Source organism: Hippocampus zosterae, chromosome 15 (genome assembly GCF_025434085.1).
Source record: "Hippocampus zosterae strain Florida chromosome 15, ASM2543408v3, whole genome shotgun sequence".
In the NCBI taxonomy this organism is placed as follows: Eukaryota; Metazoa; Chordata; class Actinopteri; order Syngnathiformes; family Syngnathidae; genus Hippocampus; species Hippocampus zosterae.
The window spans coordinates 17,786,295-17,805,825 of record NC_067465.1 but is presented as its reverse complement, the minus strand read 5'-3'; the positions used below and the strand labels follow the sequence as shown (position 1 = coordinate 17,805,825).

Sequence of the window (19,531 nt, the reverse complement as noted above, 5' to 3'; positions counted from 1 at the left end):
CACCGGTCTGTAGCTGTTCAGCTCCTTAGGGTGGGGGGTCTTGGGTACTGGGACCAGGCACGAAGTTTTCCACAGCTGTGGAGCTCTGCCCAGCTTCAGGCTCAGGTTGAAAATGTGCTGGACAATGTCAAACAGCTGGTCAGAGCAGGTCGTGAGGAGCCGGGAACTGATCTTGTCTGGACCCGCTGCCTTCCTCAGATTCATCTTCCTCAGTTGGTTCCTCACCTGCTCTGTTGTGACGGACAGGCAGGAACCAGGTGACAGACTGAGTTGATGAGAGCTGGTCGAAAGAGGAGGGGGAGGAGAAGAAGTCCTCATTGAGATTGGTTGCAGTTGGTGGTTGGGGGAAGGGACAGACGACTGGTCGAAACGGTTGAAAAAACGGTCCGGTCCATCTGCTCAGTCCTTGTCCTTCTCAGTCAATGTCTTTGGGCTGTCATAGCCTGAGATGGTTTTCAGCCCCCTCCAGACACCAGCGACATTGCTGGCTTGTAACTGGTCCTCCAATTTCATCGTGTATGTCTTCTTCCCTTCTCTGATCTTTCTTCTCAGCCGAATCTGCACGGCCTTCAGCTCCTCTCTGTTTCTCGATATAAAAGCTCTCTTCTTCTCCTTCAGGAGGGCCTTTATGTAGGGATTAATCCATGGTTTGTTGTTGGAAAAACATCGCACAGTTCTGGTGGGTACGGTGTGCTCCTCAAAGAAGTTAATGTAGTCCGTGATGGTGTCAGTGAGTGCATCAATGTCCTCCCCATGAACCTCGCTGAAGAGTTCCCACCTGGTTGTCTCGAAGCAGTCCTGCAGAGCATCTTCAGCTTCTGTTGACCATTTCCTGACCATTCTGGTCACAGTTGGCTGCATGTGCACCAGGGGTTTGTACACAGGCTCGAGAAATACCATGTTGTGGTCAGCTCTTCCAAGTAGGGGGAGGGGTTTATATGCCTCCTTGGTATTGGCATAAAACAAGTCCAAAATCTTATTGTCTCTAGTGGCACATGTTACATATTGCGTGAAGGTTGAAAGGGAGGACGACGTAGAGACATGGTTGAAGTCCCCAGAGATGATCAGCAGGGCATTGTTTGCAGCCTGCTTACGACAGTCATCAGGGCATCACACGCTTCATCTCCATTAGCCGACGGGGGGGATGTACACTGTCACAGCTATGACGTGTGAGAATTCCCTCGGGAGATAATGGGGCCTGAGGCTAATGGCTAGCAGCTCAATGTCCCGGCTGCAGAGTTTGTCTTTGATCGTGATATGCCCTGGATTGCACCATTTATCATTCACAAAAACAGCCAGTCCCCCACCTTTTCTCTTTCCACTCCCTTCATTTCTGTCCGCACGTATGAGTTGGAAGCCTTCCAACTCGGCATGTGTGTCCGGAGTGAGCGCTGTTAGCCACGACTTTGTGGGTAGCATTAGTCTTGCCTCGCGGTACTCCCTTTGATGTCGCGTTAGCGCTGCCAGCTCATCCATCTTGTGAGGGAGCGATCTTACATTCCCCACGGACGGGAGGACATGTCTGTACTTTGTCCTCCTTGTGCGGCGGTCCTTCCTGATCCTGGGCAATCGGCCCCCGTCAGGGACTTGCCCCCCCCCCCCCCCTCCCGGGTCCCACACCCGGCACGAATCTCGTTGGTGTCTCGCAAGGTTCCCCGCCAACATTTCCTTCCCACACCTCCCGCAAGCTACCCTTCTCCCTCCGCAACCACCCTCCCCATTCGCCCTTCGCCCCGCCCTGCCCCCCCTCCATGTGCCACGCCCGCTCCCTCCCTTCTCCCTCCTTCCCTCTCCACCTCATACTCTCTGTCCACTCTTTCACACCCTCTCACATGTCTGGCATAGTTTGCTTTCGTCACCCACCTTTCACACCCTCCACACTGTCTCCTTTCTCCCTTCTCCTCATACGCTCCTCCCGTGCAACTCCTTTGGTGACTCATTTTATTACCTTTCGACCCAAACCTCCTTCAACACTTCCTGCACTCAAACTCCACCTGTTCCTCGTTCCTGCGGTGTATGCGTTTCTCGTGCATGGTTAGACCAGCTCTACTCCTGCACACTTTTCCGCACCCCTCATACCGACATACCAACCCATCATTCACTCTCCTCACATTCCTTTCCAGTCTTTTCTCGTTCCTTCCCGCCTCATATCTGTGACCTTTCTGATTTTCCCATTTATACAGGTGATCCATTCGCTCGCTCACTCTGCGCTTCCATCCTTCCCTGTCACTCGTCAATCTTTCCACCTCCATCCAGTCCATTCCTGCATTCCTCATCACTCTCTTCCAGTACAACACTGTTTTCCTTTTGCGCCCCATCCTCTTCCCTCTTCCTTCCAGTTCCTCCCACCATCCCAATACCATAGCTTTTGTTAGTCTTTCATTTCCCATACGCATCACATGTCCAATTCTCTGCAACACTTGCCTCTCTATTTTCCACTCAATGGATTTTACTCCCAGCATTTTCCTTACGTCATACATATTCACTCCTCTTTCTTGCATTTGTCTCAATGGTTCTCCATTCCTATCACTCCACACATACCTGTAGCACCTATCCATCCACTTCTGTAGTTTCCCCACATCCTTCTTCAACCACGTTCTTACCTGACAGTCATACAGCAAGCTGCTCTCCACACACGCCTCTACTACTCTCCCTTGCCACCTCTTAGATAGTCGTGTCCCTTTCAACCACCCTTTCACACTCCCCCATAGCTTTCCTGCCCTCTTGATCCTGTTTCTCACGTCTGCCTGAGTACCAATCCAGCTTCCTAACACTCTAATCTCCTCCCCCTCTTGCGTTCCAAACTCCAGCATCTCCTCCTTCTCCTCATTGTTCCTCTCTTCCCACTGGGCCATTACACCTTTCACTCTCCTTACACTCTCGTGTATCTCTCCTTTCGTTCCCACAATAGTAGTGTCGTCTGCAAACAAGGCGCTCGATACACTCACTTCCTTTGTTTCCGAGCTCCCTCTCTCCCAGCCATGTTCACCTGCGAATGACCCTCCTGGTATCCACACCACCATTTTTTCCTCCCTGTTATCTCAATTCCTCGCCGCTAGTGCCTGTTTCATCACCGCCTGATGGTAGATGTTAAAGAGGATCGGTGATGTAGAGCATCCTTCTCGCAGCCCTCTCGCTGGCATCCATCCTCCACTCACTCCCTCCCTTCCCCTCACCTTATACTCTGTTGTCTCATGCAGGTCCATGATGGTATCCAGACATCTTTCAACCTATACCGTTCAAGCAACATCCACAACGCTGGTTTTCTCACTCTCAGATACGACTTTTTCAAATCTAACAGTCTTGCACATGGCCAGTCGTCGTCATTCATGTCCCTTACCCTTTCCTAAGTCACGCTCTTCTTACAATCTTCTACATCCTCCTGTATGCAGACCATCATTTGCGTTACATCCGCTGTGGACCTCCCTTTCCTAAAGCCCGCTTGGTTTTCGTCAAGGAGCCTCAGGTGTTCGGCCCACCAACTCAGTCGCTTCGCTAACATTCTTCCTAACACTCTGCTGCACATACTCAGCAGGCACACTCCTCTGTAATTATTTCTGTCATTACTGTCCCCCTTCTTATGTATCGGTACCATCAGTCCCACTTTTACACTTCCCTCCCACTGGTCCGCCCTCTGCTCAAACATCTTCCTCACTATCTTAATCACTCTTTCTCTCACTTCCTCACACGCACTCCGTATATATCCTATTCTCACCCCATCTTCTCCCGGTGCTGACTCTCGTATCTCTGACCATAGCCTTGATGGTTTCTTCCCTCTCAGGCACCTCATTCATGATCTTGTTTGCTTCGCTCGCTCTACTATCGTCCCTGAGATCTACTGCTCCTTGAACTGCCTCTTTGATCACTCTCGGTTCTTCCTCGTACCTCTCCCTCGACACGCTTTTCAAAATGCTCCCTGAACTCCTTTGTTGTCACCGTCGTGCTCCGAGCGGCCGGTTTATCCCTTTTTCCTAACTTCAATTCAAATTCAAAATTCAAATACATTTAAAAGCAAAGGAAAAAAGTAAAAATTCGACGACCGCCTCATCTCAATGTGCTCTTTTTCCTTCCAGGGTTCAATGTTGTTATTAACGTTGATCCTGCAACAGGCTTTGTCTATGGAGGAAACCGCTTTAACTGTGGTACCTGGATGGATAAAATGGGTGAGAGTGAGAGAGCAAGAAACAAAGGCATACCGGCTACTCCCAGGTAACACAGAGAAATACTGATCACACATCAATTTGCTAAAATAGGCGGGTGTCAGACCACCTTTTTCTCTTTATCGATGTGCGTTAATGTTGGCATGTAATTCTCGAAAAAAAAAATTCTGAAAGATGACAAAACTGTTGCCCTCGTGCAGTTGTCGGCAACCCAAAATGTTGAAAGAGCCATGTTGGACCAAAATAAAAAAATATGTCTGGAGCCGCAAAAAATAAAAAGCCTTATAATGCGGGCAACACATGTTATATGTATCTATATTAGCTATATTAGCCTGCTATCAACATGACTAAGTTGGCCACAAATACACAATGGGCATTCATGATTAAACTTTTTTTTTTTCACCTGCAGTTCATCCTATAGTGGAGGGGTGTCCAAACCTTTTTGATGGAAGATCTACTTTTCGAACAACTAACCTCCCGCGATCGACTCGCGATCGCACACAATTACACACGCATGCCCTAATGAGCAACAACAGTAACGTCCGCTAAAATGAACGAGGCACGGGACGCAAAATCGCAGCGTGCTAACTATTGTAGCGTGTACCGTTTAAAAATGCTTTTCTTGGCCGCCCAGATTCCCATTCTTAGCAAGTACCCTCGGTGAATTGTACGTGAAAGGCAGCTGTTTTTTTGTTTTTTGATAACAGCCCCCTGATTGACATCCCGCCCTGCTAATAGAAACGTGTGTTGCAGGCTATGACACAAATATTCGTTGATGAAATGTTTGACATTTAATATTTATTAGATGTCACATTTTTACAAAATTGGAAAACATTAATGTTTGTGTCGTTTGTCCTCTTGCAGAAACCATATTGAAACAAAAACATATATTTCCCTCCCATCTTTTTCCATTTTCAAACATTTTTGAAAACCTCTAGGGAGCTACTGGTGGGTGCTAAAGAGCCGCATGCGGCTCGAGAGCCGCGTGTTGCCGACCCCCTGCCCTGATGGGTTACTCTCTATTTGCTGTGTCAATTACTGTCAACTGAAGTTTAACAGATGATGGGTGAAGCCATAGGACCACTAACCCAAAAGACAGAAATAAATCAAGGGATAGCTTGCATCAAACAAAAACAAAAGTATGACTTCTGGAGTGACCCAAATAGAGTCCTGATTAAAAGACGATGGTTGCATATTAAAGATAAGCATTTTAAAAAACACCTCAGTTTCCTTTCTCCCATTTTTTAAAATTGAAAATTGCCCAAAAATCTTTCATGATTACTAATGTAAACTGTGATGCAATGTGAAATTCTCTCTGCAGAGATGGAGCAGCTGTGGAGATAATTGGTCTCAGTAAGTCAGCCATCCGCTGGATTGTGGAGCTGCATGGCAAAGGGCTGTTTCCTTTTGATGGAGCGAAAGTTCACAGAAATGGTATCAAGCACACATTACATTTAGATTTGTAACCCCATTTTGTTTCATTGTTTTTATTTTTATTTTTTGACGATTTCTACAAGAACAACATGATCATAATTTGTCTGCAGTCATCAGAGATGTGTTCCTCGAGGCCAAGGACCGGCTCGAGGACCGAGGGGCGGTCCTTGATCCTCGAGGACCGGCTCGAGGACCGAGGGGCGGTCCTTGATACTCGGCCTTGGCCTCGGAGTCAAGTCCTTGGTCCTTGGTCCTTGGCCTTGGCCTCGGATTACCGGTCCTCGGACACAATGAGGGATTAAAGCCTCGAAACCCTTGTATAAGGACCGCAAAAATCCCGAAGGAATCTAATAAATTCCATCCAAGGAAACCCATATTGATGGATTAACTCTGGCGCTTTAAGAGGGGCAGGTCTGCCACTGACAGGTAACAGTTAGCGCAATGTATAAAGAGCGGCATCACAGTTTGTTTCAATCACGGTTTGTTGCGTTCGCGATCGGCAGTTTAAATAGCGTGTAAAGCCTTTCTGGAACAGTGGTGTGTTATTTAGTTATTTTTGCACAGTCGTCACGTTTATGCGGTCGCACTACAATGTTTGTTTGAACCAAGTAATTTGCATTACAGCTGGAGTCAATAATGTCGGCAGTTCACTTCCGGGTTTGGCCGTAAGGATTTGGAGTCCTTTTGCTCGATTCCAGTTATGTTTGCTGAATGCTTTCTCATATTTGAAATAATGAATATTGATAATACATAGTTTAAAATCATGGTTGATTTAATTAATTTTTATGATTATTGTGAATTTGAAGGTATGAAATTAATTAATGTAGTATTCGTGGGAGTGGTACTAATAGTAGTACTCAGAGAATGTTTAGAGATTCAGCCATCTCGTTACCTCTGTTCCGAACAATGTACGTTTTTGGGACGCAAGGAAATTTCTCAGTCAAAACAAACAAACAAACAAAAAAACTATGGAAAGCCTGAGTATTTCACAGTAACAATCGTTACCGGTAGCGTGTCATTTCCGTGGTGTCATTTTCACGGTACCGAAAAATAGTTTAATTATATACGTCACCGCACTTGAATTGACTGTGTGATCCACTCGATTTTACTGCGCCTGTGTGTTTGTTTGTGATGTGGTATGGTGTGTGAGTGTCTTTCTTCTAATTTACTTTCGTTTTGTTTTGCTTTTAGTTTTGGGTGGGGCGGGGGGACACAACAGATGACGTTATGTGCGCATGCGGGTTGTTATCTAAGTCCGCAAACTGAGGAAACGCGCGGATGAAAGTTTGAGATGGCGCGAAAAAAACTCACCACGGTCTACTAATTACGATATTTAAGAACTGGGAATGCTTGTCTGATTTTTCGTGTGAATCGTCCAAAGGGTGTACAGTGCACTCCGCTTAATAGAACACCATTGGGCCGAAGCGCTTCTGTTCTACTAAGCGGAGTTTCTATTAACCGGAGACACTTTATTAGGTACACCTTCAGACACGTCGACGACCAAGTTATGCACGCAGAAAAACCCCTGCTGACGAGTTAGAAGAGATATTTCGACTGTGGACGTCCATATCTTTAATCAAACAACAAAACAACAACTTTAATCAACTTCAGTCAAACATCTCAAATCACGAGAAAAATTTCGTTACTTTTGTCTGGAAACAGGAGTCCGTAATTTTGCGGTTGACTTCCCTCTCAATGCGCTGGATAAGAGGGAAGTCCTGGAAACCGCGGGCGTACCTTCTGAGAATCCGGCAATGCATCGTATCGTCTGAGTATGTCCTTCTTATAGCCCTCGTCTCTTGAATGAAGTTGAAGCCATTGTGACGTGCGTGTGTCTATGTGTGGAGTGACGCGTGCTACCTGTTACTGTATACGGCTAGAACTACCGCGTTTTCTCGCGATAGTGGTACAGTATCGCGATAGCTACACTTCGAAAACCACTAGTTTACAATGTTCATTGCTTACGGCCTGTTCTATTAAGCGGAGATCTGTTCTACTAAGCGGAGTATCTTTATAGGAAATTGCATTAGGCAAATCCGTTCCAGAGCCTTTTGCTCTATTAAGCGGATTACTCTATTAACCGGTGTTCTATTAAGCGGAGTGCACTGTATCACTAAATTCACCTGTGACGTATGCACAGAACGCGAGAGCGAAATACGATGCGAGGCACGATTACGAGGCAAATTGGTCATTAGATTTGTAAGCTAAACGCTGTGAAAAATATTATGAAACAGTATTTTGGTTATTCTATAATTTACTGGTTGTAGCATGGTAACTTTATGAATAAAACATTACAAGGTGTAGTAATGTTAATGTTAACAGTTGGTAGAACTAATGATGACGTGTGTTAAATTCTTTCGCATCGTCTTGGGAAGAGGATGTCAAGCCACATCAATTCTTACCTGTTTTAATGATTACCAGTCAATTAATCTTTGCACTGTGAGATTGGAAAAAAATACTCTGATGATGCCACATGAGTACACCAGTTTTTGATCCATTTATTTTTTGGAATGAACCTGGAGTCCACAGCTGCTGATGTAATGTTCGTTGTTAATGCATCGTTTTCAAACATTGACCCTTGAAACATTATACTTTTGAGTTTCGGAATTCTTGATTATCAATATCAGTCAAAATAGAAAAATGGGTTCCCATGATGAACGTTTACGGAACCCAACATTTGTTAATGTGGTTTCCCTTTGGGTAATCCGACGGAACCGAAAAACGGTAACCATGAATTTCCGAAATCTTCAGGCCTGCTCCTGAATTATTTAAAATTTTTGCAGCATTTGTTTATCATTGTATGTATATGTTGTTGTTTGTGTTATTATCATATGCAATTGAATAAGTAAACCCCTTCAGAATTCGAAATTTGGGACTCTCTCAATCCATAATGGCACTCATACTTTTCTGATCAGCGAGTCCCTGGGACTTGCTGCCGGTAAACTGTAAAATTATCACTGAGAGATTACCGCTTTTTCTGCAGTCAATGATTGACTTTGATGCAAAGTCATTTCTCAACTTGTGTTCCGTGCCACGTCATGTCTGTTGAGTGTTGATTTACTTCATATTAAGAAACGACTGCAGAAAAACATTAATTCATAAATGTATACCATATGATTTTATTTTTTTTCTCAGTATAAATAACATGTACCCTGACCGTTCCACTCTTTGAATAAAAACACTTCATTCAAGCGTTAGGGAGTGCAAAGGGTTATGATAGAGGAGTGTTGCAAATCATGAAGACCTGCCAAGTGGTATGATAGCATTGTTTTATACATGTCCTCGGCTAGGCCTCAGTTTCAAAATCAGTCCTTGGTCCTTGGCCTTGGCCTCGCAGGCAAGTCCTTGGTCCTTGGCCTCGGAAAATTTTCCAAGTCCTTGGCCTTGGCCTCGGAGTCAATTCCTTGGCCTTGGCCTTGGCCTCGGGTTGCCGGTCCTTGGACACAACACTGGCAATCATACACTGACCCGCCTCCAAAAAGTATCTGTAAAGTTTGAATCAACATTTATATCTTTAAAAATGGATTGAAAAACAATTGATTTATAAATGAATGTCTTCATTTACAATACAATACAAGATATCCTGATGTGTAGCGCTTTAACTACATCTGCAGCTGTAACAAACCACTTAACAAAACAGTTAACTTAAAGTAAAATCATAAACACAACACATAACATAAAAACACAGACAGTTGTGCAATCCTAACCACATTTCGCTCATTTATTCAATTATTTCACAGAATGCATCTTATTTTTTTATTATTAACAAGTATACCAGTGACACAATGTTCGTCTTATTCAATGCCAAGAACATTTTCTTTCAGTATTTTTTTTTCCAGACACTCAATCACGTGATGGGCTTAAGAATGGACTGAAAATGGCTGGCAGTTAGTGAGTTAATGTGGTCATAAATACTGAAATATGTTGGATGAGGTCATAAACATGCATAATCATCAGATTTTAAAACTACATATGTTGGCTCTGGTGTCAATGTGTCACCCAAATCTAATTAGTGTTGCTAAATCGGTGAAGGAAAGGCATTAACTTTGTGCACTTTGTAGTTTGTCACTTTTTGAATTTGAGGGAAGATGACATACATTGGTTCACGATGCCTACGATGAGAAGAAAGGAGCGTTAGCGCGGAGCGCCGATGCGGATTTGGAACTGGGAGTCGTGGCTTGGAGTTTGAAGCGGATTACGTGGGACAGGAGAAGTGATGCTAAAGCTTCATGTTTGCTTTTAAAACTTACCTTGTCGCAGACGTGTGCACATTTTCAGCATGACGTCTCCGATACACTTGTGAAAGGACACTTTGATCCTCTCCTCTTTCATTTATAACTGCTTCAGACTACAAAGTCAATACAGAAAAGTGATGAAGATTGCACGACTGTCTGTGTCCTATGTGTTGTGTTGTGTTGTTTTTATTTTTATTCTTCAAAATGGTGCCGCAAGAGTGGCTGCCTTTCCAGTATTTTGTTGTTCTACTTCTTCCTTTCATAACTTTGCTGCTGTGAATTGGGAATTTCTCCATTGCGAGACTAAAAAAATAACGGCCACTCTTATACACAGTATAATTTCAAGAGTACATGTGTCCGTGGTGTCAAATCTATCACTCTTGGCTTCTCAGTTAAATATGCAACCGACATGGAGTGTTTGACTCGCAATTGGTGAACTAAACTGTTGAGCTAGCCAAGCTATCTTAAGTTCACAGAGATTTCTTAGATGCGTCTGACAGAGGAAAGGAAACTTCTTGTTATTGCCTGTCATCTTTGAGTTTAAAAATTTGCACATTGCTGTTGCATTAGTCCCGGTTTCATCAAAGCCATCATCCTTGAAGCCAAAGATGTCCTCACATCTTTTTTTTTCTCTCCATGGGTGATGGCTAGCATCATGCCGTGTACTTAAAGGTTCACAATCACATATTTTTTTAAACTGGTCCCAAACCGCTCTTCATATTGCTAGCTAAACTGTAAGGTTACTTTACCTGTCTGTTGCTTTTGTAATGATGAATGTAGTTTGGCGTTGATGTGTCTTTAATCCTCGAGGCGCAAACCACGTGTTTTCACATTCTATTTTTGCCAACATCATGGAGAAAAAAACTCCATTAATTCAAAATAATGATACTCTGAGTTACTCCAAAACTTTTGGGTTTTAAGCCACCGCTTCACACGAACAAGTGACACCAACTGGGTTGCCAGGTTGCTTTCCTTCCTAACAAGACAAATTATGTTTAAAAATGAAGATTAAAAACTAATGAGATAACCTGGCAAGTTATGTCATTCAATTCAAGTCAAGACAAGTCACTAAAATACCAAGTCCAAAGATGAGTCATTCCCATGTTTTTGTAGTCAGATGTCGTGTCTCGTCATTGCTGTCAGCTTCTCTCTTCCATAAAGCAAATAGTTCTAATTTTGCCACTTTCCGGGTGCGCTAATGCGCTACAGATGCGCATATCTGCTTGCCTTTTGTGTATCCACATCCCTTTGCGTAAAATGTGGCCACCCACGGAGAATGTGGCCCTACACCCAGTGCATGTTCTACAATCAGTGAGGGGCGGCCCTGCATGCATCAAACACATTTACATTACAAACACATACACATTTTATGAATTTTGCCTTTTAGCTCCTCAGAAGTTGTTCAAAACGTACTGAAACACTGAACATTTGGACATTCATCTAAAACTTTAGAGAGGGTCAAATAAACTTACCTATTAACTCATTCCAATTCCAATGCCAAGGGTGTTTTTTGTGTGGGATTTTATTTATTTTTTTAAGAATCTGGCATTCAATCCCAGGTATGGTACTTCTTTATCCATCCATCCATTTTCTAATCCTCACAAGGGTCACTGGCGTGCTCGGACCTATCGCTGCTGTCTTTGGGCAGTAGGCAGTTTACACCCTGAAATGGTTGCCAGCCAATCACAGGGCACACAGAGACAAACAACCATCTGCACTCACACTCACACCTAAGGACAGTATAGTGTGTTCCATTACCCTGCCATGCATGTTTTTGGAATGTGTGAGCAAACCAGAATACCTGGGAAAAAAAACACGCAGGCAAGGGAAGAACATGCAAACTCCACAGAGGAAGGCCAGAGCCGGAATCAAACCTTGCACCTCCGCACTGTGAGGCCGACCTGCTAACCAGTCAACCACCCCGCTGCCCCACTTCTCCATATATTTTACTTTTTTTTTCCCCACGTGGTAGGGTCAAGAAGGAGCTGAAAATGGCTGGCACTGAATGAGTTAAGATTATAATGCAGCTAAGGATTCTCCTCAAAATGTATGCATATAGCATATGAGTGAGTGGCTGTCAATGACGAACAACACCTTTCCTGATTTCAGATCATTTTTCCCCATATTTTATCACACTTAAATATTTCAGATCATCAGACGTAAAATAAAATATTGACATCTCACAAAGCCAACCCAAGTAAATATTAATTCATTCATCTTCCTAATCGCTTGATCCTCACTAGGGTCGCGGGGGGTGCTGGAGCCTATCCCAGCTGTCTCCGGGCAGTAGGCGGGGGACACCCTGAATCGGTTGCCAGCCAATCGCAGGGCACACAGAGACGAACAACCATTCGCACTCACACTCACACCTAGGGACAATTTAGAGTGTTCAATCAGCCTGCCATGCATATTTTTGGAATGTGGGAGGAAACCGGAGCACCCGGAGAAAACCCACGCAGGCCCGGGGAGAACATGCAAACTCCACACAGGGAGGCCGGAGCTGGAATCGAACCCGGTACCTCTGCACTGTGAAGCCGACGTGCTAACCACTGGACTACCGGGCCGCCCGCCAAGTAAATATAAAATATTGTTTTTAAATGATGAAAATATCTTAACATTAGAATATTCGAGATTCCACACAACAACGGGGAGAGCATACAAACTCGGACACATGAGATCCCGCGACATGCAAGTTTTGAAACGACAACCTCTCGACTGTGAGGCAGATGTGCTTACCACTATCCACCACGTTCCCAATGGAAATACATTGGCACATGCCATTCATGTTTTAACTGAATTTCAGATTCCGTTGCATTGTGTTGCAGGTGAGGAGGTGTTTATCTCATACGTCAAATGGAATGAACAGATCCAGCAGTCCTATGAGCCATGTTTCTGGGTGTCTGGTGAGCCATTGGACCCCAATGAGAAGCATTCTGACCTTGTACACAAAAAAGGTATTTATAAGGACAGTTACGGAGCATCAAGCCCCTGGTGTGACTACCAACTGAGACCAAACTTTATGATTGCCATGGTTGTGGTAAGTTAGCACAACTACCATTGAAATCATATGTTTGTAAGTTCTGTATTACATGCTGATGTAACTTTTATGTATTTTTTATTTTTTAAATGACAGGCTCCAGAACTTTTTACAGTGGAAAGGGCCTGGACTGCTCTTGAAATGGCTGAGGAGAAATTACTCGGACCCCTTGGAATGAAAACCCTTGACCCTGAGTAAGACAGATTTCTCAATTCTGAATACCAACATGTGGAAATCTTAAACGGAGATCAAAACAATCAATAGCGTTCGCCGGTGCCCCTGACAAGGTCACGTTGCAATCACCTTCCACGAAGCTCCTTGTCACGGTGTCACATACATGCAACCGTAACGGGACAAACGTTTTAATTTTGTCCAGCCAAAAATGCAGCAGCATGACAGGTGGAGTAGTGCGGCCTGTGTCTGACAATTTCGGATTAAAATAGTTGCGAGAGACAAGTGCCTTACCTCATTGTTAAAATTTCAAAGTTGGACTCGGAAAGAACTGGCGTACTGAAAGCGCGTTAAAAATAATAATAATGCCATCACGGACTAGACCGCCCTGAAATAATGAAATAATGATGCACCCACTACTGTCTACCAAACTATGACAGATCAACATTAAAAATATCATAACGAAAAAAAAATACTGACCATTAAAATGTAAACAGGTCCTTGTTTTGTTTATAGTGTGATTGGATTTTTAATTCGGCTTCCTGATGCAGCATTTATGTATTTGCAGTGATATGGTCTACTGTGGTGTGTATGACAATGCACTGGACAATGACAACTATAATGTAGCAAAGGGCTTCAACTACCATCAAGGACCGGTGAGAACTATTTGAGTTTGATAATTGGTAGTGATAGTGAAGGACAATGACAGCCATTGTTTAAAACTAGAAGTTGCATGAATAAAGTTGTTTTTTTTTTGTAGTCAATTAAAAATGTTTTAATGATTATACAAAACAATGAATTTAATAAATTTTCCAAATGAGCATAGTTTTAACTTTTAAATTCATCCTGCAGACCAGATTGAAACCCTTAGCAGGCCGGTTTTGGCCCGCAGGCTGTATATTGGATCGCCCCTGGTCTAGTCAATAAGATCAACTGCTACTTCCACCTCTTATGTTTGTCCAGGAGTGGCTTTGGCCTGTTGGACATTTCTTGCGTGCTAAACTGCACTTTGCCAAAATGCTTGGCGAAAAAACGTATACCAAGACGGTGACCCTGGTCAAAAATGTTCTTTCACGACATTACACTCATCTGGAGAGGTATGAATGTTCTGTATTCTACATGAAAACGATGCTCCCACTTTTTTTCTCATTTCATCCTGACGTTATATCATTACAATTTTAATATGGCACAGTGTTTTATGTTGAGAAGGAAGAAATTTCATCTGTGCTGTATGTTACACATAAAGTACATTTGACAATAAAGTTTATCCAATCCAATCCAATTATATTTTGAATATGCATTTCCATAGCTTATTGTGCAGGGTTTCCGCAGGTCATTAAAAAGCATTAATTGATTTTACAAAAATTAAGGCCTTAAATGGTGAATACATCATTCAGAAGCATTTTAAAATTAAATACAAGTTATTTTCATTATATGAACATTTTATTATTAGTGGGGGTTTTGGGGAACATATGGTGGCCGTGATGTGCCCTGACCGGTCTAGAAATAGACTGGCTGTTCGGGAAAACAGACATTTTCCCGAAATCCCCAATGGCAACTACGCCCCTGTATGTACATTTCTACCTTTTACCATTCTTTAGTAAACAGCAGTTGAACATTGTAAGTTTCTTGATTACACTTCCAAAAACAATCGTGAGAAAAGAGCTTTTTTGAAAGGTCTGCTTGAAATGCATCCTTTCACTTTCATGCAATTTTTTTTTTGCATTATTGATACCTCAAATATCTCAACAATGTTTTCCTACTAAATAAAATAACCAACGCAGAAAATGCACTTGAATTTCAAAATAACAGTGTATTGCAACAAAAACACTGCACCAAGGCATTCAACTGTGCATGAACGTTGAACTTTATCCATGTTTTCACCACCACACTGCTTTCGCACGCCACTTCGCCTCACATGTGGGATCGCTGTACTGAATGCGCACACACTCACTTGGTGTATGGACAAGATCTGATCAAAGCTACCGTATTTTCACGACTATAAGGCGCCATTAAAAGTCTTAAATTTTCTCCATAATGGACAGTACGCCTTATAATGCGGAGCGTCTCGTGTATGTTCCGAGTTCCAAAGCCTGACTGACAGCACTTCTGGCCGACACGCTGTTTATACAAAGAAAAGGTGACAGGCATGCGGAGGTCCTCCAATGAGTGAAGGGTGGGCGTGTAAGAGGACGCGAAAGGCACGTCCCTCGCAGGTACCAGTCGCCAATGAGTGAAGGATGGGCGTGTAAAGGGACGCTAAAGGCACGTCCCTACCAGGTACCAGTCGCCAATGAGTGAAGGGTGGGCGTGTAAGAGGACGCTAAAGGCACGCCCCTAGCATGCCGTATGTTTAAGATGGTGTATGTTTTACCATGCCTGTCTACGCCCAATAATACAGTGCGTTTTGTGTATGTGTCAAATACAGAAATAGCACCCGTGACTGAGACTGCGCCCAACAATATGGTGCGCCGAATGGTCGTGAAAATATGGTACTCTTGCTATATAGTGGTGATTTATCATACTGAAATAATTCCCAACGCCTTGATACTTACTGAGGAGCTACGCAAAGCCCTTTATTTAATTTATTTATTCAATTTTACAAAATTAATCATTTTATGTTTTGGCATTAAATGAGTTAAATTGGTTTTAAATTGCATTAAAAACGGCTTTAAAATAAATCAAATTATATTTGCTGATACCTGCAGAAACCCTGTTGTGGGCATGTTGATGGAAAACACACCATTATAACATTATATAGAATGTATATAGAACATTATAAGTAATCAGTGATGAATTTTTCATTTCCATAAACCTTTGTCTACATCTGTTTTAGGTCTCCATGGAAAGGTTTGCCAGAGTTAACGAACGGGAATGGCCAGCACTGCCCGTTTAGCTGTGAGACTCAAGCATGGTCTTTGGCTTCTCTGCTGGAAGTACTGTATGACTTCTAGAAAACTTCTGCAAGGCCATTTCCAACATCTCTTTTACGCTGTGCTACAGTTGAAAGGAGTCTGTTAAATTGTTTTGGCTGTTTAATCCAAATAATCCTTATAATCTAACATCTGAAAGGCCTGACCCACCCCAGATCGCTGCCTCTTCCCATTTTAATTGAAAACAATTGCCACTGTCCCAGAACATGGCAAAAAAGTTGCTATGCATCTAATTTTCTGAATATACAATGCCACCATTTCTGTGTGAACAGAACTTGGTAACTGACCAAGTTTTAGTTCGCATTGTCGGTCAACACTTATCTAATTATGTGTGAATACAAATTTTGCTCATTGATGGAATATCATCGAACATTTTTTGACACAATGATCACAACACTTTACACTCAGACTTGATGTCTGTCGAGCCATGTGTTGCAACAAGTGCGTCTCATTTATTACTAGTTAGCAAGCTTAGCTAAGCAAGCTAAGTGAGCTTGAAAGGCTTCGACCACGTATTGCCAAAAACGAGTTCATCCAGGAACAATTTAATGAACGTTTTACATGATGAAAGTAATGATCTGGCTTCATTTGACCGGCTTCATTCATATCTCACTGAGCTGCGCATTTGCGCATTTAGTGTTTTTTCATCAGGGTTCCTAGAAGGTTGCAAACCATTGCAAAAGGTTGCAAGCATTTTTTTCTTGTTGCAAAGAAATTTAACATGTTAAAATGTCTACAACAAGAACAACTGTTTGCGACCATTAAAACTATTGCCAATTGTCTGACGAACGCCTTTGCAACTGTTTGTGACCTTGAACGAACGCTGACAAAAAAAAATCTACATTCAGCCCACGCTCACTCACTAACTTCTGCGGCCCCAATAAGTTACAGGCTTAAATTGAATAAATGGCTGAACGGAAGGAAGCCATTGATCCTGTGTGCTGTCTCAGGAGAGTGGTCACACGCCTCTTCATTTTGCCTCACTGAGATGGGAGAACCACAGAAAGAGTGGTGAGTGAGAGGGCTGAGGCACAGTCAGACTGTCAGGCTAATAGTCACATATATAATTTTTCTTGACGGAGGAAGCCACAGGTAGCAGAAAGAACAGGAAAGCAAAAGTAAATAAATATGCATGCACAAAGACAAAAATAGAGCATTCACATAACGGCGGACAATGAATGCAGAATATCTTAATATAGGGCAACATTACCCTGACCCTAATTACTTTATACCATACAGGTTGTATATGATAAAAAATAAATCAAACAAATTCCGTACTGCTAGTGAATCATCCGTCAAATTTGTGCTCACACATTTAGATCAGATGTCCTCATTAGTCCTTGGTCCATTGTTGTCATTGTCAAAATTCACTTTCGCTCTGTTACTTTTAACTGTACTAATAGCCATTTGTAGCAGCTTTTATGCTCACACAACCTAATGAAAAATTCACCTAAATTTACCTGTACTGTATTCAATAATGCATTAAAAATTTATAAATGCTGCCCTTGTACCTATTTTCCATTTACATAATTCCAGGAAATGTATTGAAACAAATGCATACTTTTCATCTACTCATATTCTCCCGTCCAGAATTCTGACACACCCACCCTTCTTAACCAAGGAATGGCTGTGTCCAAATCCACAGGCCGGATCCTCCGAAGGACAATTCGCAGGCTAGGTCTTTCGAAGCCCTCAAAAAAGGCTTCTCCCCATGTAGCCTCTGCGTGTGCGCGGTGAATTTGGACAGGCGTAAATAGTGCTGTCAGGAGATTACAAATATTGTGAGATTAATTAATTACAGTGAAACTTATTGACAACGAAACATACATGGGCAAAAATACCCCCTAGTGTGAAAAGATTTTCATGCATGAAAGCCATTCCCACTTTTGTGCTCCCCCTTCAACGGAAAGTCCCCCTGTTCTGTTATACGAAATCTTTTTTTCTGCTCTTGCCGCGCAACGAGATTCACTACAATAAAAACAAGCCTTCCTTCAAAAGTCTAATCGAACCTCAGCATGCCACAGTGACCGCTACTGCTTCATTTGGAAACGGCAACAGCAACCACCACACATGTATAGTAGTACAGGAAGTATTTGTTTCAGACTGCTGTGTATGTCTAGACATGCCCAAATTAACCGAAACTTTAAACATGATACAATTTTGTTCATAGATTTCTCTATCACAGACGTAGCACGAAAGTTGCATTGCTAAAATGGCGACAAAACGGACCTCTGCATACCAAGGAGTTAAGACAGATGAAAATAAAAGACATGATGCAAGAAATTGATGTATGTGAAAGTAAATGCTGATCGTAAATGTCGCAATTTCTTTCCCTTTTTTTCTTTCTACGCTGGCTGTATGAAGTGTTAAATAAGTGTATCCTCATACTTATGCACTATTGGAATAACAATACAAAGTACGCACACGTTTTTTGTGTGTGTTCGTGTTTACGTCTGGGATCAAATTTGCTGCAGTGAAAAGTTTCCTGTTGTGAAATATTTCTCGCTGCAAACATGATTTCATTGTAGAGGAGCTTCACTGTATGATCTGTAATTAATTGATCTAATTAGTCTATATTTTAACCTCATCTAGAAATTGCTTAGAAAACCACAATTTTAATTTTAAATTCATGACATTATTGAGGCAAATCACATTATTGAGACATCACAAAAAGTGGCATTATAAAGTACAGTCAAACCTCGGTTTTCGAACGTCTTGGTTCTCGAGCAATTCGGTTTTCGACCAAATGTTTAGAGTTTTTTCTGCCTTGGGTAAAGAACAAATTTCTGTTCTCGAACTAAGCGCACTTGAATGCACCCTTTGACTCCTCTAGCCTTCCTTACACGAGGAAGTGACGCTTCCTTGTGTTGCTTTCCATTGTGAGCAGACGTGTTCAATAAACATTTTTATTTTTAAAAGGGTGTGGTTTCGGTTTTCAAACAGCCTTCTGGAAATAATTATGGACGAAAACCGAGGTTTGACTGTATTTTGTTTTTAAACACACTTGAACAGATGCAATCCTAGCCATTTACCTGCTGTTGTATTTGAGACTAGTCACAAGTCACACCTGCAACCTTTGGTTTCGACCACCAGGGGGAATATCAATGGGGGGCATGGGGGGGATTATGTAAATCTCCAAATAATTACAAAATAAAATTAAAATAGAAAACCAGGTCCATAAAAAGTGCTTAGGTTAACATATCAAAAACAGTAAGAACACTTTTCTGAGCAATACAAGTCCTGAACCTGCATCAGATAATAAAAAAATAAATCAAAGAGACCCTTGAATCACAGTGCTGTAAGTTAGCACTTCAGAAATAACACTGTTCATCATTACAAAATAAAGTACTGAAATAAACATCAATCACTTCTCATAGGCTACAGAGGACACAGGAGTGATGCTGACTTCCACCCATGCCTCGTCCACGGGGTGTTCTCCTCGAGTTTAGTTGGCCAAAGAGCTTTGCTATGGCTCACTCTTTTGCTCTTGGTGCTAATGTTAGCTGTGGCTGCGCTCACGACTAGGTGCTTTGCATTGATGTGGTAGGCTAAACCTGAGCT

General features: G+C 42.5%; 1 protein-coding gene across 4 annotated transcripts in view; it reads left to right on the top strand.

The window, feature by feature from the left end:
- The window catches only part of agla (amylo-alpha-1, 6-glucosidase, 4-alpha-glucanotransferase a), a 123,896-nt gene extending 106,425 nt beyond the window's left edge, over positions 1-17,471 (top strand). For all 4 annotated transcript variants that reach the window (XM_052088360.1, XM_052088359.1, XM_052088361.1 and 1 more), the window contains 7 exons: positions 4,074-4,209; positions 5,482-5,594; positions 12,655-12,866; positions 12,963-13,060; positions 13,606-13,693; positions 14,001-14,134; positions 15,874-17,471. In XM_052088360.1, the coding sequence (XP_051944320.1) occupies positions 4,074-4,209; positions 5,482-5,594; positions 12,655-12,866; positions 12,963-13,060; positions 13,606-13,693; positions 14,001-14,134; positions 15,874-15,991 (899 nt within the window). In that variant the 3' untranslated portion in view covers positions 15,992-17,471. The remainder of the gene's footprint in view (positions 1-4,073; positions 4,210-5,481; positions 5,595-12,654; positions 12,867-12,962; positions 13,061-13,605; positions 13,694-14,000; positions 14,135-15,873) is intronic.
- Positions 17,472-19,531: the final 2,060 nt, after the last annotated feature.